At 39.4% G+C, this 19,080-nt stretch overlaps 3 protein-coding genes and 1 long non-coding RNA gene across 10 annotated transcripts in view; 2 read left to right on the forward strand and 2 right to left on the reverse strand.

The window, feature by feature from the left end:
- Positions 1–6,845: 6,845 nt before the first annotated feature.
- Positions 6,846–9,185, forward strand: LOC126617166 (receptor-like protein 2). Its single transcript, XM_050285207.1, has one exon. The coding sequence runs from the start codon at positions 6,846–6,848 to the stop codon at positions 9,069–9,071; it is 2,226 nt and encodes a 741-aa protein (XP_050141164.1). The 3' UTR covers positions 9,072–9,185.
- A 178-nt stretch (positions 9,186–9,363) lies between these two features.
- The window catches only part of LOC126614362 (multiple organellar RNA editing factor 8, chloroplastic/mitochondrial-like), a 42,826-nt gene continuing 33,109 nt past the window's right edge, over positions 9,364–19,080 (reverse strand). Inside the window, exon 6 of the transcript XR_007620352.1 lies at positions 9,364–9,481. The gene's annotated coding sequence lies outside the window, so the exon portion shown is untranslated. The remainder of the gene's footprint in view (positions 9,482–19,080) is intronic.
- The window catches only part of LOC126614365 (multiple organellar RNA editing factor 8, chloroplastic/mitochondrial-like), a 28,543-nt gene continuing 19,013 nt past the window's right edge, over positions 9,551–19,080 (reverse strand). For 5 of the 7 annotated variants that reach the window (XM_050281989.1, XM_050281985.1, XM_050281990.1 and 2 more), the window contains one exon: positions 9,551–9,893. In XM_050281989.1, the coding sequence (XP_050137946.1) occupies positions 9,730–9,893 (164 nt within the window). In that variant the 3' untranslated portion in view covers positions 9,551–9,729. Of the gene's footprint in view, positions 10,371–10,899; positions 10,966–19,080 lie in introns of all 7 variants that reach the window. The other 2 variants (XM_050281987.1, XM_050281986.1) reach the window with 1 other exon arrangement.
- Positions 17,659–18,986, forward strand: LOC126614374 (uncharacterized). The gene is made up of 3 exons (XR_007620366.1): positions 17,659–17,820; positions 17,941–18,037; positions 18,385–18,986. It is a non-coding gene; the product is annotated as an uncharacterized LOC126614374 (long non-coding RNA).

The raw sequence follows: 19,080 nt of genomic DNA on the forward strand, positions 1-19,080 counted from the left end.
GTTACAGAGTTATATTCCAATTGAAGAAAAGAGGCGGAAGAACTAGAGCTTTCAGCGATTGAAGAAGAAGAGGGAACCCAGTCTTGGGTAACATCTACAATCCTGCCCGATGGTCTTAGCCCGAAAACTTGGGCCATATCTAGAACAGTCAGAGACATGGGACCCATGCGAAAATCGAAAGTATTCGTGCCCGAATTCCAGAAAAGAAGAGAAGTAGCAAGCAGTTCGGGCTTGGGAATAATGGTAGTTTTTGAAAGCATTATTAGTTCGTAAATACCATTGTTCATCCACTTCTTCTTGAAGATTGGCTCTAATTCATCAATCCACTGAGTCCAAGATGGGTCATTCATTAGGGGGAAGCCACGGCGGTATGATGACCACTTAGCTAAAGAGATGCCCGACTTAGCCAAGAAAGGATTAGGGGTAAACCAGTTACTCCTCGGCATATTATTTTCTATCACAGCAGGGATGTGAAAAATCCATGCAAGACCCAACGATTGTGCCCCATGGGCTTCAAAGAAAAGTTCAGAGTACAACCTGCTCGAGGGCGATGCAATCCATTGAGTAAACGGCGTAAGGTAGCGATGCCTTCACCAGATTCGTATGATAGTTAGACTTGGCCGGATCCTGAAGCCATTTGATAAGTTTGGAAAAGACATGATGAGAAGATGACAAGGGCAAAAGATATGGAGCAAAGAACAAACGGGAGTCTGAAATTTGGAAGAAATAGAGTATCTGGGCAGAGGGGTACAAGTCCTAAGTAAAGATATAGGTATGAAGGCAACTATTCAATCAATATTGGCTCCTGGAATTCCAGCCTGAATATTAATTGAAGGGGGGCACTGTTTGGGATAAAACTTGGACTTTGGGTTAAAAAGAGGTTAGCCCAAAAGGAGAAAGAAAAGCTCAAAGCCCAGCCGAAGCCCAGAAGAAAGGAAGAGCCTTTTTCCGACTAAGTGCAAATCACTCAAGTCATCTGCTCACCTACTTAGAGGTCAAGTTGTGTAGACCAGCCGGCTAATCAGCCCAAAAGTACTTTACAATGGCAGTACAAGTAAAAAGCTGATGAGTCACTGCCCTTCAGATGCATTCGGGCAGAATCAACATTGCAAACAGCTAAGCCAAAATCGCCTATAAAAGGAGGAAGGAAAATGAGAGACAAGGACACTCAATCAAAAAAAAAAAAAAACACAACCACAAACTCTGATCAAACCAGATTCGCCTTCACAAAGTTGTAGTCAGCCCCCAAGCCTTCATCCCTTTCGGGATCAACCTTCACCAAGTAGTCTTTGTAAAAGCTCTACTACCTTGTTTAAATCTTGATGTAGTATCGATTCTTTCTTGTAAACTCATCTCCCAATCTCCCTTTCTAGTACTCAACCCTTTTGTAAATCACAAAGAGAGGAAGTTGCAAGACGATCAGCCTTGCCCGACCCCTTTGTTTTTGTCTTTTCATTCATAAAGCTAGTAATATGATGTATATTTCCATCTGCATCCCAGTTATTTCTAGCAAGATTATGAGTAAAAGATTTCTAAGTTCTAACCTCTCGGGCAAACAAGATTGATCAATTACAAGTCATTGGTCTCAAGGCATAAACAAGAACTTTATGTGGACTTAACCCATCCACAACAATCCTTGATAACAAGAAGTCCGAAGTTACTTGGGGCGCAAGTAATTAGCCTATTTCTTAGTTTTACTTCTGTTGTATCATAGTTGCTACAGAACGCTTGAGTATAGAATTAATTATGATGGGAAGCCTCAAGGCCTACACCTAAGGCCCGACAAAGGCACCTATTTGAGTTCGTTCTGCTCTGCGGGCTCGGGCGATTAAGGTATAACGGTTGTGATACATGTGTAACAATGAAACAACTAATATATGTTCAAGTATTTGGTTAGTTTTGACTGGAAGCCTCAAAGCCTACACCTAAGGCCCCACAAAGGCACCTTTAATAACTAACTAGGTATCTCGGGCATATACAATCAAACCAAACGTCTGTTTTACATCTGTCATGCTAAAGATGGCAGTGGCACGCCTGAACATTCAAAGTTAATTTTGATTACGAGCCTCAAGGCCTACACCTAAGGTCCCACAAAGGCACCTTTCAGAATTAACTTTGTCCTTCTCTTACAGCCCGCCAATAAGAAGAAGCCCGACAGACGATATCAACCGGCGCCAACCTCTCAGGGAGCTGTGTGCTCGTTGACCAGGAAACGTCCTCACTGGATATTCCTCGAGACGAACAGAATGAGATTGGGCGGCCTATATTCGTTAAGACTCATAAAATTTCTGGTAAAAATATGACCCACGTCCGAAAACGATGTCTTATAAAACCCCAACTGAAATTTTCTGTTAAAAAATAAAACCCAACACCAAAACAAATAAATACATGGCTTCTCTAAGGTGGGTTTCTATTGTTTACTACAACAACATAGTGGCCTCGAACCTTGGGTTTTGTTAAGTTTTATGCTATGATGCTCCTCTAAATGAACAATAAGTATTATAAAGGTTCAAATCAAGCATTATTAAATGAAGTTTACACAATGCAGTCACTAAAGCAACCACTAACCTCTAATAACAAATAAACAGCTCTGCGTAGAAAACAGCAATTAAAACACCAGATGAAACCCACACACTATTCTTATATATACATATACATAGTTCTGTATCATATATATATTTAAATATTTTTAGTAATAATATTCATGTCTCAAAGCTTACACTCGATTTACAAGACAGAGAAAGCCTTATACTTTTTTGCGTATTAAAACACTGGATGAAACCCACACACTAAAATCTGACTATGCGCAAAGCTCATCAGCCATGTAAGGTCACTCACTATACCTCCTATGGCATGTTTACTTGATTGGATTTGGAAAAGTGATGAATAGGAATGAATCTGGTTGTATAAGTATTGAATAAACTACCCTCATATGATATCTGATTTTTCTGTAGTCCGATTCAAGATCAAGTGTCCACCACTCTTGAAGATCATATCGTTAACCAAACTGCTCGGGATTCATATGAAAATGCCGCGAACTTCCTTAATCTTTCAGAGCAAACTATTGGCAGCCTCTGACCTTATCCTCTGACCCTCTTCAATATGAATTGGAAATATTGAACAAAGAAATAGACCATCACATCCACCTCGTGCCTGCCTGCAATATGTCCAAATCATGAAACCGCTCGGGGTCCCATTTAAATTCAGGATCAAGCCTTGACGGACCTTGAAGAAATCACAAGTCCGATTCAAAATCAAGTGTCCACCACCCTTGAATCAAATTCAGCTCCAGATAAGAGGAGTAAGTTCAGACCCTTGGAGGAAACAAGAAAACCCTCCAGCCCAGTTCAAGATTAAGCCTGTGGAAAATCAACCTTTGGAGGCAACCAGAAAACCCTCCAGCCCAGTTCAAGATTAAGCATGTGGAAAATCAACAATTGAGGGAAACTAGAAAATCTTCCAGCCCAATTCAAGATCAAGCCACGACGGCCCTTGGATCAATATCTACATTAAAGGACTTCAAAATGCATTTCCTACACGTGACAAGCACATGTATACGACGCGCCTTGAAGTGGGGGCATTTGTAGACATCGAAATTTCGGTGAAATAAATGTTGACCAATGCATTAAAATTACAACCTCCATTCACTTCACCTACATCATACACTTACTTCACCTACAACCTCCACTCATTTCACCTACATCATACACTTACTTCACCTACATCACCCACTTACTTCACCTACAACCTCCACTCATTTCACCTACATCATACACTTATTTCACCTACATCATACACTTACTTCACCTACAACCTCCACTTATTTCACCTACATCATACAATTACTTCACCTACAACCTCCACTCATTTCACCTACATCACCCACTTACTTCACCCAAAAAAAAAGGATGGTGGTGATCCATTCTCAAAGTCTATAAATAGGCTTCTCCATCAAGGGATCATAAAAAAAAAAACCAATGGACATCACACCAAAACCTTGAAGCTTTGAAACACTAAAGCTCCCAAGCAAATCCCCGGAGGATCAAGAAAGCTCTCTTCGTTCTTCGTCAAATCCTCCTTCAAGATCAAGCCCCAACGGCCCTTGAAGAACTTCCACCAATTCAAGATCAAGCCCTGACATCCCCTTGAAGAAAGCGTCCATTGTTCATCAACTGTTCATCCTAAGATCAAGGCTCGAAGGCCCTGGGATCAACATCACAATCCACAAATCTACACATTACGAAGATCGAATCAGAGGTTAAATTTGTAGAAGAGATTGTAACCCCCAAATCATTAATACAAATATTATTTTGTACACGTGTTCTTGTCTCATTCATTGCAGGAATTTCCGTGTTTACAGGTGTACCATCCAGTGTACCGGTCACACTGAAAAATCTCTCCCAATTATGGAGCAATTCGAATTCGAATACAATTTGAGACTTTAAGGTTGGGGTCCCCTATGTCCAATTTGTGCCCCTAATACACGGTAAGATGAACAACAATTACTGCTTCTCTATGACATATGAGCGTTTTAGCCATATAATGTCATTTTGCTAGGTCAAATACACGTTTAAAGTTTTGAGATAAAGAAGAAAGAACACTCACTACTTCTCTATTCTTAATTTAGAGCTAGGCTTCTCAAGATTAGGCATGTTTGACTGTGCTTTTAAAGTAGCTAAAAGTGTTTTAAGATCGCCAAAAGAGCTTTTAACGACGTTGGCAAAAAATTGACAGTAATTTTGTGAGTTTTATAATAAATAATAAAAACTAGTTGAAATGCTCATAGAATGAAGCACTTGAAGCAGCTGAAGTGCTTTTTAGAAAAAAACACTTGCATTTTTTTTTAAAAATGTTTCCATGTACTTAGGGCCTAATTAGGCTTATTATCTTTGGACATGGATCCTCTCCGGATCCAGTTGTCCTAATCCACCTGGTCAAATCATCTGAACTGTTGAAATTTGATTCAACGGCTAAAGTTATTATAATTTTTCAAGTGGGCCCCTATTTGTAGCCGTTTGATCAAATTTCAACAGCCCGGATGATTTGACTAGATGGATTAGGACAACTGGATCCGGAGAGGATCCATGTCCATTATCTTTGTTGTTATCATCTGCCCCACCTTGAATTTTCTTTGTTAGAGGATCTCCATTATCTTTGTTGTTATCATCTGCCCCACCTTGAATTTTGTTTGGTAGAGGATCCAGGATCCATGTCCATTACCTTTGTTGTTATCATCTGCCCCACCTTGAATTTTCTTTGGTAGAGGATCCAGGATCCGGAGAGGATCCATGTCCATTATCTTTGTTGTTATCATCTGCCCCACCTTGAATTTTCTTTGTTAGAGGATCTCCATTATCTTTGTTGTTATCATCTGCCCCACCTTGAATTTTCTTTGGTAGAGGATCCAGGATCCATGTCCATTATCTTTGTTGTTACCATCACGTGTACCGGTCACACTGAAAAATCTCTCCCAATTATGGAGCAATTCGAATACAATTTGAGACTTTAAGGTTGGGGTCCCCTATGTCCAATTTGTGCCCCTAATACACGACGAGATGAACAACAGTTACTGCTTCTCTAACATATGAGCTTTTTAGCCATATAATGTCATTTTGCTAGGTCAAATACGCATTTTAAGTTTTGAGATAAAGAAGAAAGAACACTCACTACTTCTCTATTCTTAATTTAGAGCTAGGCTTTGCAAGATTAGGCATGTTTGACTGTGCTTTTAAAGTAACTAAAAGTGTCTTAAGATCACCAAAAGAGCTTTTAACGACGTTGGCAAAAAATTGACAGTAATTTTGTGAGTTTTATAATAAAATAATAAAAACTACTTGAAATGCTTATAAAATGAAGCACTTGAAGCAGCTAAAGTGCTTTTTAGAAAAAACACACTTGCATTTTTTTTTAAATGTTTCCATGTACTTGGGGCCTAATTAGGCTTATTATCTTTGTTGTTATCATATGCCCCACCTTGAATTTTCTTTGGTAGATCCAATGAGTGAAGGTCGTCGTTTGTGGGTGGCATATGAGCGACAGTTACTGCTTCTCTATGACATATGAGCGTTTTAGCCATATAATGTCATTTTGCTAGGTCAAATACGTGTTTTTAAGTTTTGAGATAAAGAAGAAAGAATACTCACTACTCTATTCTTAATTTAGAGCCAGGCTTCACAAGATTAAGCATGTTTGACTGTGCTTTTAAAGTAACTAAAAGTGTTTTAAGATCGCCAAAAGAGTTTTAACGACGTTGGGAAAAAATTGACAATAATTTTGTGAGTTCTATAATAAAATAATAGAAACTACTTGAAATGCTCATAGAATGAAGCACTTGAAGCAACTGAAGTGCTTTTTAGAAAAAAACACTTTGCATTTTTTTTAATGTTTCCATGTACTTGGGGCCAAATTGGGCTTATTATCTTTGTTGTTATCATCTGCCCCACCTTGAATTTTCTTTGGTAGATCCAACGAGCGAAGGTTTTCCATGTACTTGAGGCCAAATTGGGCTTATTATCCTTGTTGTTATCATCTGCCCCATCTTGAATTTTCTTTGGTAGATCCAACGAGCGAAGGTTGTCGTTTGTGGGTTCTTTGGTGGAAAATCTCTATTCGACTTCTTGAAGGGGTAGGAAATATTGCATTGTGTGGTTATGCTTGTTTGCCAAATTCTCAGTCGGGATCTTGGAGGGCCCCTCGACTTCTAATGTATGGTTATGGTTGTTTTCTAATGATGCAAAAGCTACTTTTCCATCTAATGAAGCATAATTTTTTAAATGTAGAGACTTAAGATCCTGCTATATATACGAAGACAAAAAGCATTGAGCTGCAGCAAGCCTTCAAACACAATGGCTTATGGCTTCCTTCTCATAATCATCTTATTCACATCCATTATATCTCCAAATATCCACGCATGCAACCAAAATGAACATAGCGCTCTCTTGTCCCTCAACCTCACTCTATCCTCTCCTCCTTTAAATTGGAATTCCATTACTTGTTGTAGTTGGGAAGGCATCACTTGTAATCCGGAAGGTCGGGTCACCCATTTGCTCTTACCCTCGAAGGGGCTCGACGGAGTTATTTTTACCTCGTCATCCTCACTTGCAAACCTCACGCATCTCACCCACTTGAATCTCACGCACAATTCACTTCAGGGTTCACTTGAAAATAAACTCTTTGAGTACTTGAATTCTCTTGAGATTCTTGATTTGAGCTATAACCTTCTTTCTGGAGAGCTACCTTTGTCTCTAACATCCAGCAACATCCGAACACTCGATTTGTCAAGCAATCGCTTCCATGGTCCAATTCCATCTTCGTTCTTCATGCATGCTTGGAAATTGACAAGTTTCAATGTTAGCAACAATGCCTTCTCCAGCAACATCCCATCCTCTGTATGTCTCCATTCTAACCCCTTGGTTAAAGTGTTGGATTTTTCCTCAAACCAATTCAATGGCAACATTTACCGTGGTTTTGGGAGGTGTTCCGAACTGCAAATTTTTCGTGCTAGTCACAATAGTCTCTCAGGGCCACTTCCAGAAGATATCTATAATGCCACCAAACTCGAAGAGGTTGCAGTACCTCTGAATTCTCTATATGGAGGCATAAGTGATAGAATTGTCAACCTCACCAACCTCGCAATCCTTGACCTCTCCTTCAATCAACTGAGCGAAGTACTCCCTCTCTGTTTGGGGAAGCTCTCCAGGTTAAAAATCATAGCCCTAGATTTCAACGACCTACAAGGTCTGTTGCCCCAATCTTTGATGAATTGTACCAACCTTGTAGAACTACGTTTGGGACGAAATAACTTGGAAGGAGACATTACCAAGCTTAATTTCTCCAAACTTGTTCAACTGACTAAACTTGACCTGAGTGTGAACGAGTTCACTGGTAAGTTGCCAATGAGCCTTTACTCATGTAGATCCCTGAAAGCAATTCGATTAGGTCCGAACAATCTAGAGGGACAAATACAACCTGAGATTCTTTCGTTACACTCTCTGTCCTTCCTCTCTCTTAGTGGCAACCGATTGGAAAATGTCATGGGAGCAATGAAGATACTGATGCATTGCAAAAGTCTTCGAGCACTCCTCCTTTCGGGTGCCTTTAACGGTGAAGAAATGCCATCTGACGATGACATGGTTGGTTATGATGGATTTCAAAATCTTCGAATTTTGAGCTTGTCGGATTGTGATCTCACCGGTCAACTACCTGCATGGTTAGCAAAGCTAAAGAATCTAGAGATCTTGGATCTGGGAGCTAACAAAATCGCAGGGACAATTCCTAGCTGGTTGGGGACTGATCTACCAAGGCTTTTTCATATAAGCTTGGGAATAAACCTTATTTCAGGTGAATTTCCAAAAGAACTTTGTAGAGTACCGGCGTTGGTACATCAACCTGTTGCAGCTCAAGAAGACCATTATGAACTCGAATTGCCAATCTACAGTAACAACTCCGCCACGGTACTACATGCCTATAGCAGATTGTCTAACTTTCCTGCATCGATAAATCTTTCTTCCAACAACATTACCGGTAATATACCGCCTGAGATCGGCCAACTGCAGCTTCTCCAACGGTTGTATCTAGACGACAACAACTTCTCCGGCAACATTCCAGACCAAATGTCTAACCTTAAGAACTTAGAAGCTTTGGATCTCTCCAAGAATCACTTGTCCGGAAAAATCCCATCGTCTCTGGCGAGCCTTAATTTCTTGAAGAGCTTTGTTGTCTCGTACAATAATCTCGAAGGTCCAATCCCAACAAGCACTCAGCTCCAAAGCTTTGAAGCTTCTGCATTTGAGGGGAATCCAAAACTTTGCGGTGCACCGCTTCCAAACGAGTGTCGCATTGATGCGCATGATAAGAATAACCGAGATGATGAGGACGATGGGCATCAACTACCGTGGTTCTATATTTTCGCTGCGTTCGGGTTTATTTTCGGATTCTGGGGAGTATGTGGTTCTTTGATCATAAAGAAGACATGGAGATATGCATACTTTCAGTTCACAGACAATGTACAAGATAGGCTCTATGTCATGTTAGCAGTGCGCATGAATAGGATGAAACGATGGCTTAGCTAAATAGAGTTATTTGTTTTTTCTCGGTTGCATTTGAGGGTTTCGAAAATAAACCTCTGTTATGTATTTTATTTTATAATAAACATCCCTATGCTGTTGAAGTTATTGCTTTGTAAATGACTCGTAAATCGTAATTTGCAAATCCCTCACCCCAAACATAGCCAAAAGAAGTCAAAAATTTGATTCAGGGACCAAACTGAGAATCGGGTTACCAAATTGACAACGTAACATGAACGTTTTCTAGCAAAATAACATCATCACCAAAATATGCAAAAACCAATGTGAGAGCATAGCATGCAAAAACAATCTAGGAAAGAATAGCAACACATAATCTTCACAGAGGACTGCAAATTAACATGTTCCATTTAACAAGGATCCCCATGCAGTCTGCTTTCTGTCAATATGTGCACTACCTGAAAGAATTCATGCTGCGCACCAAAGTAAAGACGCGATAGTAAAGACACGACTAATCGCATAAGATATGACCTTGAAAGTGTAATCATATTCCGATAAAAGGCAACCAGGTTCCGACCACAGCAATATGCCAAACGAAATATCATTCAAGACCAGAAACATTGAAACCTACAGCACATCTCGAGCAACCTCCTCGTTTATCTACAACATGCCTACAAGACTCATCATACCGCAACTAGCCTCAAGCTTAGTAACAGTTTGGACCAGGATTGACTCCAGCATCCCTGTCTGGCGTGTAGTTATTCTGGTATTGTCCAGGATCATTCCATCCTGCATTAGAAGGTGGAGCCATGTTGTTTGGTGGCACCCCTCCCAGGTTATTGGGAGGCATCTGATTGTAGTTGTTGGGCGGCATCTGATTGTAGCTGTTGGGAGGCGCCTGATTATGGCTGTTCGGTGGCCCAGAATTCCAGTTGTTGCTTGGCTGGGGATTATTGTAGTTGTTTGGTGGACCCATGTTGGGAGGCGGCATTGGAGCCCTGTTCGGGGGTGGAGGACCCATGTTGGGAGGTTGCATTGGAGCCCTGTTGGGGGGTGGAGGACCCATGTTGGGAGACATTGGACCCCTGTTGGGGGGTGGAGGACCCATGTTGGTAGGTCCAGGTCCCGAATTTGGCCCAGCTTGATTAGGCATAGGAGATGGACCCGTATTCTGAAAATCACGATTCTGCATATTTTCCCTTCTCCTTTCAAAGTTCCTTGATCTGTCAAATTTACGAGGTCTGTCATTACGCCTGTTTCTCTCATTTGCTCGACTATTGTTTCTTATCCATTCCTCATGGTACTTGGGATCATGTGCCACTGCTTGGCCATTAATAAAAGGTTCACCTGCCAAAACAAACAAGAAAGCAAACAAATCATGAATAAAAGAATTTTCCTGGTTAACTTAGTTGAAAACAACGTAGAAAAAGCTATACAATGTAGAGAAAATACACGCTGTTTAATATTACTATAACACTCGTTACCCGGACCACAATTCTTGGGAGTACAGAAATTTTGAAATGAAAATCACCATGGATCATTTTTTCGGATGCAACCAACACACGGAACTGGTTAGTTCAAAATTATGATATTTTACATGAAAACTCTGTACACAATGTTGACTAGGGTTGCAGAAAGCCTTCAACAGGGGTTTTTAGCACTGCTACAACATCAACTGACTAATAACTTTCATCTGTAACATTCTAGAGCCTCAAACTATCCTTTGTCAGAAAAAAATAAGAAATAAATCTAAAATCAAAATATCATCAGACTGCCAGAGCAATTACGGAATGGGACTTATGACTTAAATGAATCAATTGCTATAAATAATTTGTTTTCTTTGAAATTCAACCTGAAGAAACAAGCATATTTGTACCTCCATAATCTCTGTTCTTCACATCCAAGTAGGAATCAGGAAGTACCCAACGGACTCCAGGCAACTCTGCAAGAATTTTACAAATACACACACACATATATGAGAACCCAGACACAAGAAAATAATAAAATCCCAACTTAGAAGCAGAATCCCCTCTGATTTTGAGTGAAACCTCTTCAGATACAAGCGCCCCAAACGAATAATAGCACCTAGTTGAAACTGAGTAGATCTTCATTCTTGCTTCTTCCTCACTGCAGTTCAGCCGAATGCGTACAAGCAATGTAAACTTGGTTATATAAATTTTCATTACAAAATATAAATCACAGGAAACACAAACAATGGGAATACAGTACAATCCTATGTGCTTTTTGAAATGTGAAAGCCATGAATCTTACAAAAACTTTAGTCTGTAAAAAAAAGTGATCAAGACCATGCTATAAGAAACATGATTAAGACCATACTATTTAAGAGATCATTAAGACCCTGCCACAAAGTGGGGTTATAGTTTAGATTTTGAATATCAAGTTTTGCTTTTGTTAGAACTTCAAAACATATAACCCAACATTAAGAATTGCACCCCCAAATTTCGGCTGAAATATACAGAACAAAAGAAATTTAGTGAAACACACACATTTATGTGATATAAAAAAAATAAAGTCAAAAACCCTACAAAAATGATATAAAGGCCAATTGCAATTACAAAATCATTTCCTATCTTACTACAGCTATAGTGATCCCAAAGTCAGACCATAACAAAATAGCTGCATACAACAGAAAGCCATTAACTTTTACAGCACACAGTATCAAGAAAATGTTCATATATTATGTTATACACCATAATCGAGTCGGTGTAGAACATAAATAAACTAATATCCTACAACAAGATAAATGCCAGAGAGTAGCATGTGCATACAACCCTCCCCTAATAGAGAAACAACCTCTTGTATTTTCTCAAACAAAAGTTTCCTGGTGCAATACAAATCAACTTAACCCAAAATTCTACTGTAATCAAGAGCGAAAAAGAGAAAATTAAAAAGCTACAACTTTGAAAAAACAAATACAGATATAAATTGAAAATGAATTAAAGAAACAATTACACTATAAACACAGACATATAAATTCTAAAACTCCATTTCCAATTCTGATTTCTCATAATCCAAAGACGTTAAAAGTAAGAAAAATGATTAAATTAGACAGAAATTAATAGCAGGTATTACCTTCCGACGACGGTAGCTAGGGTTTTGATGTAGCTATTTATGACCTCATCCCTAGTGATATCACCCTGAGGGGCCTCCATGACAACCAACCAGTGCTCGAAGTCACACCCATCGAGAAGGATCGTCTCCTTGGGAGGCCGGTTCGACCAGTTAGGGTTCGGGTCCTTGAGCGACGACGTCATTGATCTGGTCGACAAGCACCGGACGATTGCAGGGGAGATCCTGCCGGCCGAGGCCATGACTCTGGCAAGAGGGTGGAGGAGAGAGAGCGAAGAAGAATGAGATTGAATGTTATGATCTCACATCGACTACACTTATGGGAGTGTAGGGGTTCTTAAGTCCTTGGGTCCTCCCACCTATTGGACTAGTTTTTTGGGTTGGGCTCTTCCTTTGGGCTTGAGTACCTAACATTGGTATCAGAGCCTAGGTGCCCGACGCTATGGGTCTTGGTGACGTGACGCCGCCTCGTGATTACCGCCATGGGAGTATGGGCTCCAAGGGACTTGGTGACGAGGGACTGGGCGACGTGGCGTCGGGTCTTCCGAAGGGTGGTGTAATGTTATGATCCCACATCGACTACACCTATGGGAGTGTAGGGTTCTTAAGTCCTTGGGGTCCTCCCACCTATTGGACTAGTCTTTTGGGTTGGGCTCTTCCTTTGAGCTTGAGTACCTAACATTGGGCGGCCTATATTTGTTAAGACTCATAAAAATTCTGGTAAAAATATGACCCACGTCCGAAAACGATGTCTGTTCACCTGATATTATAAAACCCCAACTGAAATTTTCTTTTAAAAAATTAAACCCAACACCAAAACAAATAAAATATGGCTTCTCTAAGGTGGGTTTCTAGTGTTTACTACAACAACGTAGTGGCCTCGAACCTTGGGTTTTGTTAAGTTTTATGCTATGATGCTCCTCTAAATGAACAATAAGTATTATAAAGGTTCAAATCAAGCATCATTAAATGAAGTTTACACAATGCAGTCACTTAAGCAACCACTAACCTCCAATAACAAATAAACAGCTCTGCGTAGAAAACAGCAATTAGCTCATGTATATATTCTTATATATACATATACATAGTTCTGTATCATATATATATATTTAAATATTTTTAGTAATAATATTCATGTCTCAAAGCTTACACTCGATTTACAAGACAGAGAAAGTCCTATACTTTTTTGCGTATTAAAACACTGGATGAAATCCACACACTAAAATCTGACCATGTGCAAAGCTCATCAGCCATGTAAGGTCACTCACTATACCTCCTATGGCATGTTTACTTGATTGGATTTGGAAAAGTGATGAATAGGAATGAATCTGGTTGTATAAGTATTGAATAAACTACCCTTATGTGATATCTGATTTTACCGTAAGACCCACTACTTTTTTTATTCCGTATGTCTTAGGCTCTTAGCAAACACAGAAAACATCACGTATTGGAGTGATACCCACACATTACATAACCATTTCTACTAATGTCATTAGTTTTGCACTCTATCACTTGAAGTTATGATAAGCTGCTCAATCAATCCCATCAAATTCCCAACAAGAAACCATACACAAATACATAAAATAGAATAAAAGTCCCAAAAAAGATATTTGAATTCCTTCTCAAGTATTAAGTTTCCACCCACATTGATCGAAGGGGAAAAATGCACACAATTCCATCCGCACTCACCAAACAGAAAAGAGGCTTCACCATGTAAACTGGAGAAGCATCTTGTAATGATTAAAGATTCTAATATCCATACTACTCCACAATTAAGGACTAAAAAAGTAAAGTAACACTTAATCGCCTCTCAATCAACAATAGCAAAGGGAATTCATGCAGAAGCACGAACAGAGACGCGAAGTATCCTAGGCACACATGTAAACAAAGGAAAAAACAAATGCAATACACAATTAGTCCAAGGCACAAATTTTGTAAAGAAAGCCAAAACAAGAAGCAGCAACCATACACAAGTATTCTAACCAGGCACCAAGAAATTCAACCAACACCACCAAGCTATACACATAATAGCAAAGGATAAAATAATGAAAATACCTCAGAAATAAGGTGGCACATTTGGGTACATGCCACCTTGAGGAACCCTTGGATGGGGGGATGTCCCAGCTTGCTGGTGGTGCTGAATCTAATAGGCCGACAGGCTGTAGTGGCCGCCCTCTGGATACCTACCGGATGGTAACCCACCCGAACTCGGAGGCAGTCCATACAAAGACGACCCAGTACCCACACCCGGACCACCACCAGCCGACCCCGCACCACCGAGTCCAACACCTAAACCACCAGCACCACCTAAACCATAACCCCCAGGGCCACCACATTTACCGTAAGGCCCACCCAACCCCCCATATCCGCCACCACTACCCAAACCCGAATTCACCTGGTTTCTGATACCAGACAACCCAGGCCCACTCAATGGATGGTGACCCAACGGAGGCTGCCCCTGAAGCCCACTGGTATACCCACCATAAGAACCAATTCCACCTGGGATGCCGTCCTGTCCAGCAAGCGAAGACGGTGGTGCCTTCCCCATCCCATCACCGTGCGTATTGGACCCACTCCCGGGTCCTTGACCCTGACCTGGCCCGTCCGACTTGCCCTTTTTCCCGTCAATCGCCAATTTACAGGTCAATTGCCTCCCCTCGATGTTCTTCACAGGATCGACGAGCGCCGCCTGAGCCCCCTCCGGAGTCTTATACACAAACAGCGCATACCCCTTGCACATCCCAGTCTGCTTATCAAAGCCTAGCGGCCCCTCCTCTATCTCCCAGTACAGGGCAAAATGGGCCAAGAGCTTATCCGACGGCATGTCGTAAGGAACATTGGCCACATATATCTTCCGCAACGATACGTCGGCGACGTTGTTGGAGTTCGAATTCCCCGCGGAGGCGAGCTGCGTGACGGTCATGCGGCCGTCGATCTTCTTGCTCGGTTCTTTCAGGGCCATGAGAGCGCCGTCGACGTGGCGGAACGTGACATTTGAGGGTTTGTCGAGGATGACATTTGAGGGTTTCTAACATAAAGCTATGATATGCATTTTATTTCATAATAAACGTCCCTACTGATATAATAGAAATGCCACATGACATTATTCTAGTGGTTGAGTTTGTTAACGTAGTTGGAAGGATATTATTGTAATTAGGATATATGGCTATATAAGGAATTGAATAGCTATGATTTTCTTAAGTTCGGTTGTATACATTTTCTCTAATCAATCAATACAATCTCTCTTGTTTCTCTCTATCATCTTCATCTTTCTCTGTACCAATTCTTCATCTTTTGCAACGTAGTTAATACCTATGTTATCAAAATTATTGCTTTGTAAATGACTCGTAAATCTTGATTTGCAAGTCCCTCTAAAAAAAAATAGCAACAAATAATCTTCACAGAAGACTGCAAATTAACATGTTCCATGTAACGAGGATCATCATGCATTCTGCTTTCTGTCAATATGTGCACTACCTGAAAAAGCTCATACTGCGTACCAAAGTAAAGACACGACTAATCGCATAAGGACCTTGAAAATGTAAATCATATTTGGATAAAAGGCAACCACAGCAATATGCCAAATGAAGCATCATTCAAGACCTGAAACATTAAAACCTACGGCCCATCTCGAGCAACCTCGTTGCTTATCTACAACTGCTTACAAGACTCATCATACCATACCTAGTCTCAAGCATAGAAACGGTTTGGACTAGGATTGACTCCAGGGCCATTCCATCCTGCATTAGCAGGCGGAGCCATGTTGTTTGTGGTAGAATTTGAGATTGGAAATTATGGGAAATTTTTTATACGAGACAGCATTTTGTATGATGCCCAGAGCTCTTGCATCTTTGACAGCATTCTTCCTCATCAGCTTCTTTTCATCAACTGAGAAATCTCCTTCCTTCTACTCTGAGATTTCAAACCCAATTTCAACCATATTCCAAAGTTCTTGAGAACGGAAAATGGTTATGTGGGAGAAGCCACTCACATTGGGCAGAACACAGAGAATTGGAGCTATTTACCTATTTTGTCTCCCTTGGTTGCCTTTGTATCCTTCCCCAGACTTCACTGTTTGGGAGCCCCACGCATCAGTGCTGTCATGGGTGAAAATTGTGATATTATCAACATCCGTCATTCTTTCCTCGACATAAATGCATACGAGAAGCAAAGTTTAAGCAAGGAGGTTCCATCAGTTAATGACAGTGAGTCTCCGATGAGTATTAGGAAGGAAGAAAAGGAGAGACACAGACGGAAAATAATAGGACAAGCCAACAAAGGGAGGATACCATGGAACAAAGGCAGGAAACATAGTTCAGATACATAGAAACTGAGAGTAAATGTTTGTTGGATTTTAAACCTTCATAGTTTGGTTGAATCTGAAGTTTTGATCTTTCATATAATGCTAAGACTTGTGAGCGACTCAAGCAGAGAACGATACAAGCGTTAAAAGACCTCAAGGGTGAAGTCATTATGATTCAATAAGTTTTATGATATTTTCTTCGGATATTTATGCTTTTGAATCAGCATATAAGCTTCAATCAGCTATTTTTCTTTGGATAATTGCAATTTCATTGACATTCAATCTTTTCAGTTTAGAAAGAAGATGTCTGAGCATCCCCGTCCTCATAGGTACTAAGTCTTTGTCACATGTACTCGTATGAAACATAAGAACTTCATAAATTAGATGGGTTGTCTCGTTATAATATCTAGCAACATTCTCCCTTACTTTCTCATGTCAACCTTCTCACTTCCACTCATGCTACATGTATTCCACTAGCACGCGAACATAAGAGCCATAAGAGCAAAGAAAGCAGGACAAGCTAAAGCAAAAACGGTGGCAAGGCTTGATTGCGAAGAAGATGGAGTAATTAATGAAGATAATGAAGATGGAGCAAGAAACTTTGTATGTAGCTACGCGTGATGTAAAAAAGGGCTTTCACACCCGCAAGGCATGAAGAAGAAGTATGGATTGTTTTTGTAGTAAAGATGTCCTTACGTGTATGCATAGATGTGAAAGGGAAAGAAGAAAAAAAACCTGAATGCAGCACGGAGCGCCCCGTGATGTAAAAAAGGCATTTCGCACGCGCAAAGCTCATGCAGAAAGGCTAGTCTCTAATATTACAAAACGAGAATACTACTTTGGTGTCTTAAGACTTCACCAAAATGTTTTGGACTAAAACACCCCTAAAACAAAAAAATCTAAAACTTATAGAATTTGATACATATATTTTGTCAGAAAAATTAAAATTTGTTAATAAAAGATAATAAAGAGAGAAAAGGGAGAAATCAAACTCCTCCTCCATTTTAGAAGAGAGATAATAAGAAAATAAAAAACCAACGTGGGAAGAGGGGTAGAGAAAAAGTCAGAAAATTATCTTCCTATTTTAAAAAATAAGAGATAATTATCCTCATAAATTAAGCGGTTATAATTTTAACACGTTGAAAAGAAAAAAAATTACCGTTCAAATTTGAAACTACAATTAGCAGTTACAATTGGTTTTATTCCTTTTCCCGCAAAAACTAAGGTATGTTACTTTGATGTTTGATTTATTTTTAATTTCCCTTCTTATCATTAACTCCAGATTTGATCAAATATATAGGGTGATTGGTGAACCCCCAGTGAATGATGCATTTTCAATACATGAGTTGGTGGTTTCATAGGAAAAATACGGAAGAAGGGCAACAAATAGTTCCATTCTTTTGGGTAACTTCATTTAATTATTTTTCCTCTTGTCCATGAATTAATTTTAATTAATTTACTATAAATGTTCACTTATGGTTTCTGGGAAAATAAAAGTTTGAACTTTTTTATTTGTGTAATCAGTTTTGAAGTTTTTCACATGGAAAATATGGAAGACGGAAGAGAAACAGCGGGAGAAGAGGGAATCAAAATAGTTTTGAGTCATCCTTTTCTATTTTGGGTAACATAGTTTCATCCCTTTTCATTTTTCCTTCCGTCCATGATTTTGATTTTAACTAATATAAACAAAATGTTCATTTTTTGTTTGTTGGTAATTAAAGTTTGAACCTTTTCTATTTGTTATAAACTTTTAAAAATTGGGTTCATGTTTTGTATTTGTTATAAGCAAGAAGAAGGAACCAAATGTCTTATCTACACATTTGTCTTATTTAATTTGTTCAATTCTATTGGTTCCTTTAATTTAGTATGATCTATTTGGAGTTTAATTATGTCAATTTGTTCATTTATTTTGGATTAATTATTTTTACCTGACTAATTGTTGGATTGGTTGGTTTTTGATATGGTAAGGTGTTGCAGTTCTTTGTCGATTAACTTCATACCTAATCAGTTCATGATAAGAAAACATGGGATCCTCACAAGGCATAACATGACCAGGGTTGTCTGTTCATGTATAAACGATGCAATCTGGTAAATTACATATTTATGTTTGTCGCTTCATCAAATTCTCTGTTAAGTCAGTATTTTCATTTTCTTTGTTTCTTTGAATGTGTAGAAGGATAAAGATTTGAATGATAATATTCCGTATAAAATGGCACATCTTGGTGGTTGGGAAATCGAGAAGCAGGAACTAATAAGCCAACTTCACACCTATTGCACTTCCAAGGTTGATTTTCTTAGGGATTGATATAAACAATTAACGAGTTTTTGGATTATTTAATTTAATTAACTAAGAACTACACTAATTTGACAAAACTAAATACATGACATAAACAAATATCTAAAATGAGAATTGGCTTATAGAAATTGTGTACCAACTAAACAAAATAAGTAAACGTAGAAACTCAAGATAGTAGAAATAATTGAAGAAAATTAGATTGACAAAGCACTAGAGTTTGACTTTTACCAACAACACATGCCTTGAAGGTTGGATTTTCCTTGTATAGTTTTACTCGTAACATTAGCCTAAAGTAGGGGGTGGCATTGTGGATGCCATCAATTCTTCGCCACTCGATTTCATTCTATTTACAACAATACCAGCCAAAT

This window comes from Malus sylvestris, chromosome 3 (genome assembly GCF_916048215.2).
Source record: "Malus sylvestris chromosome 3, drMalSylv7.2, whole genome shotgun sequence".
NCBI classification, from domain to species: domain Eukaryota; kingdom Viridiplantae; phylum Streptophyta; class Magnoliopsida; order Rosales; family Rosaceae; genus Malus; species Malus sylvestris.

Coding starts and splice junctions, on each gene's coding strand:
- LOC126617166 (XM_050285207.1), top strand. CDS start 6,846: ATGGCTTATGGCTTCCTTCTCATAATCATCTTATTCACATCCATTATA.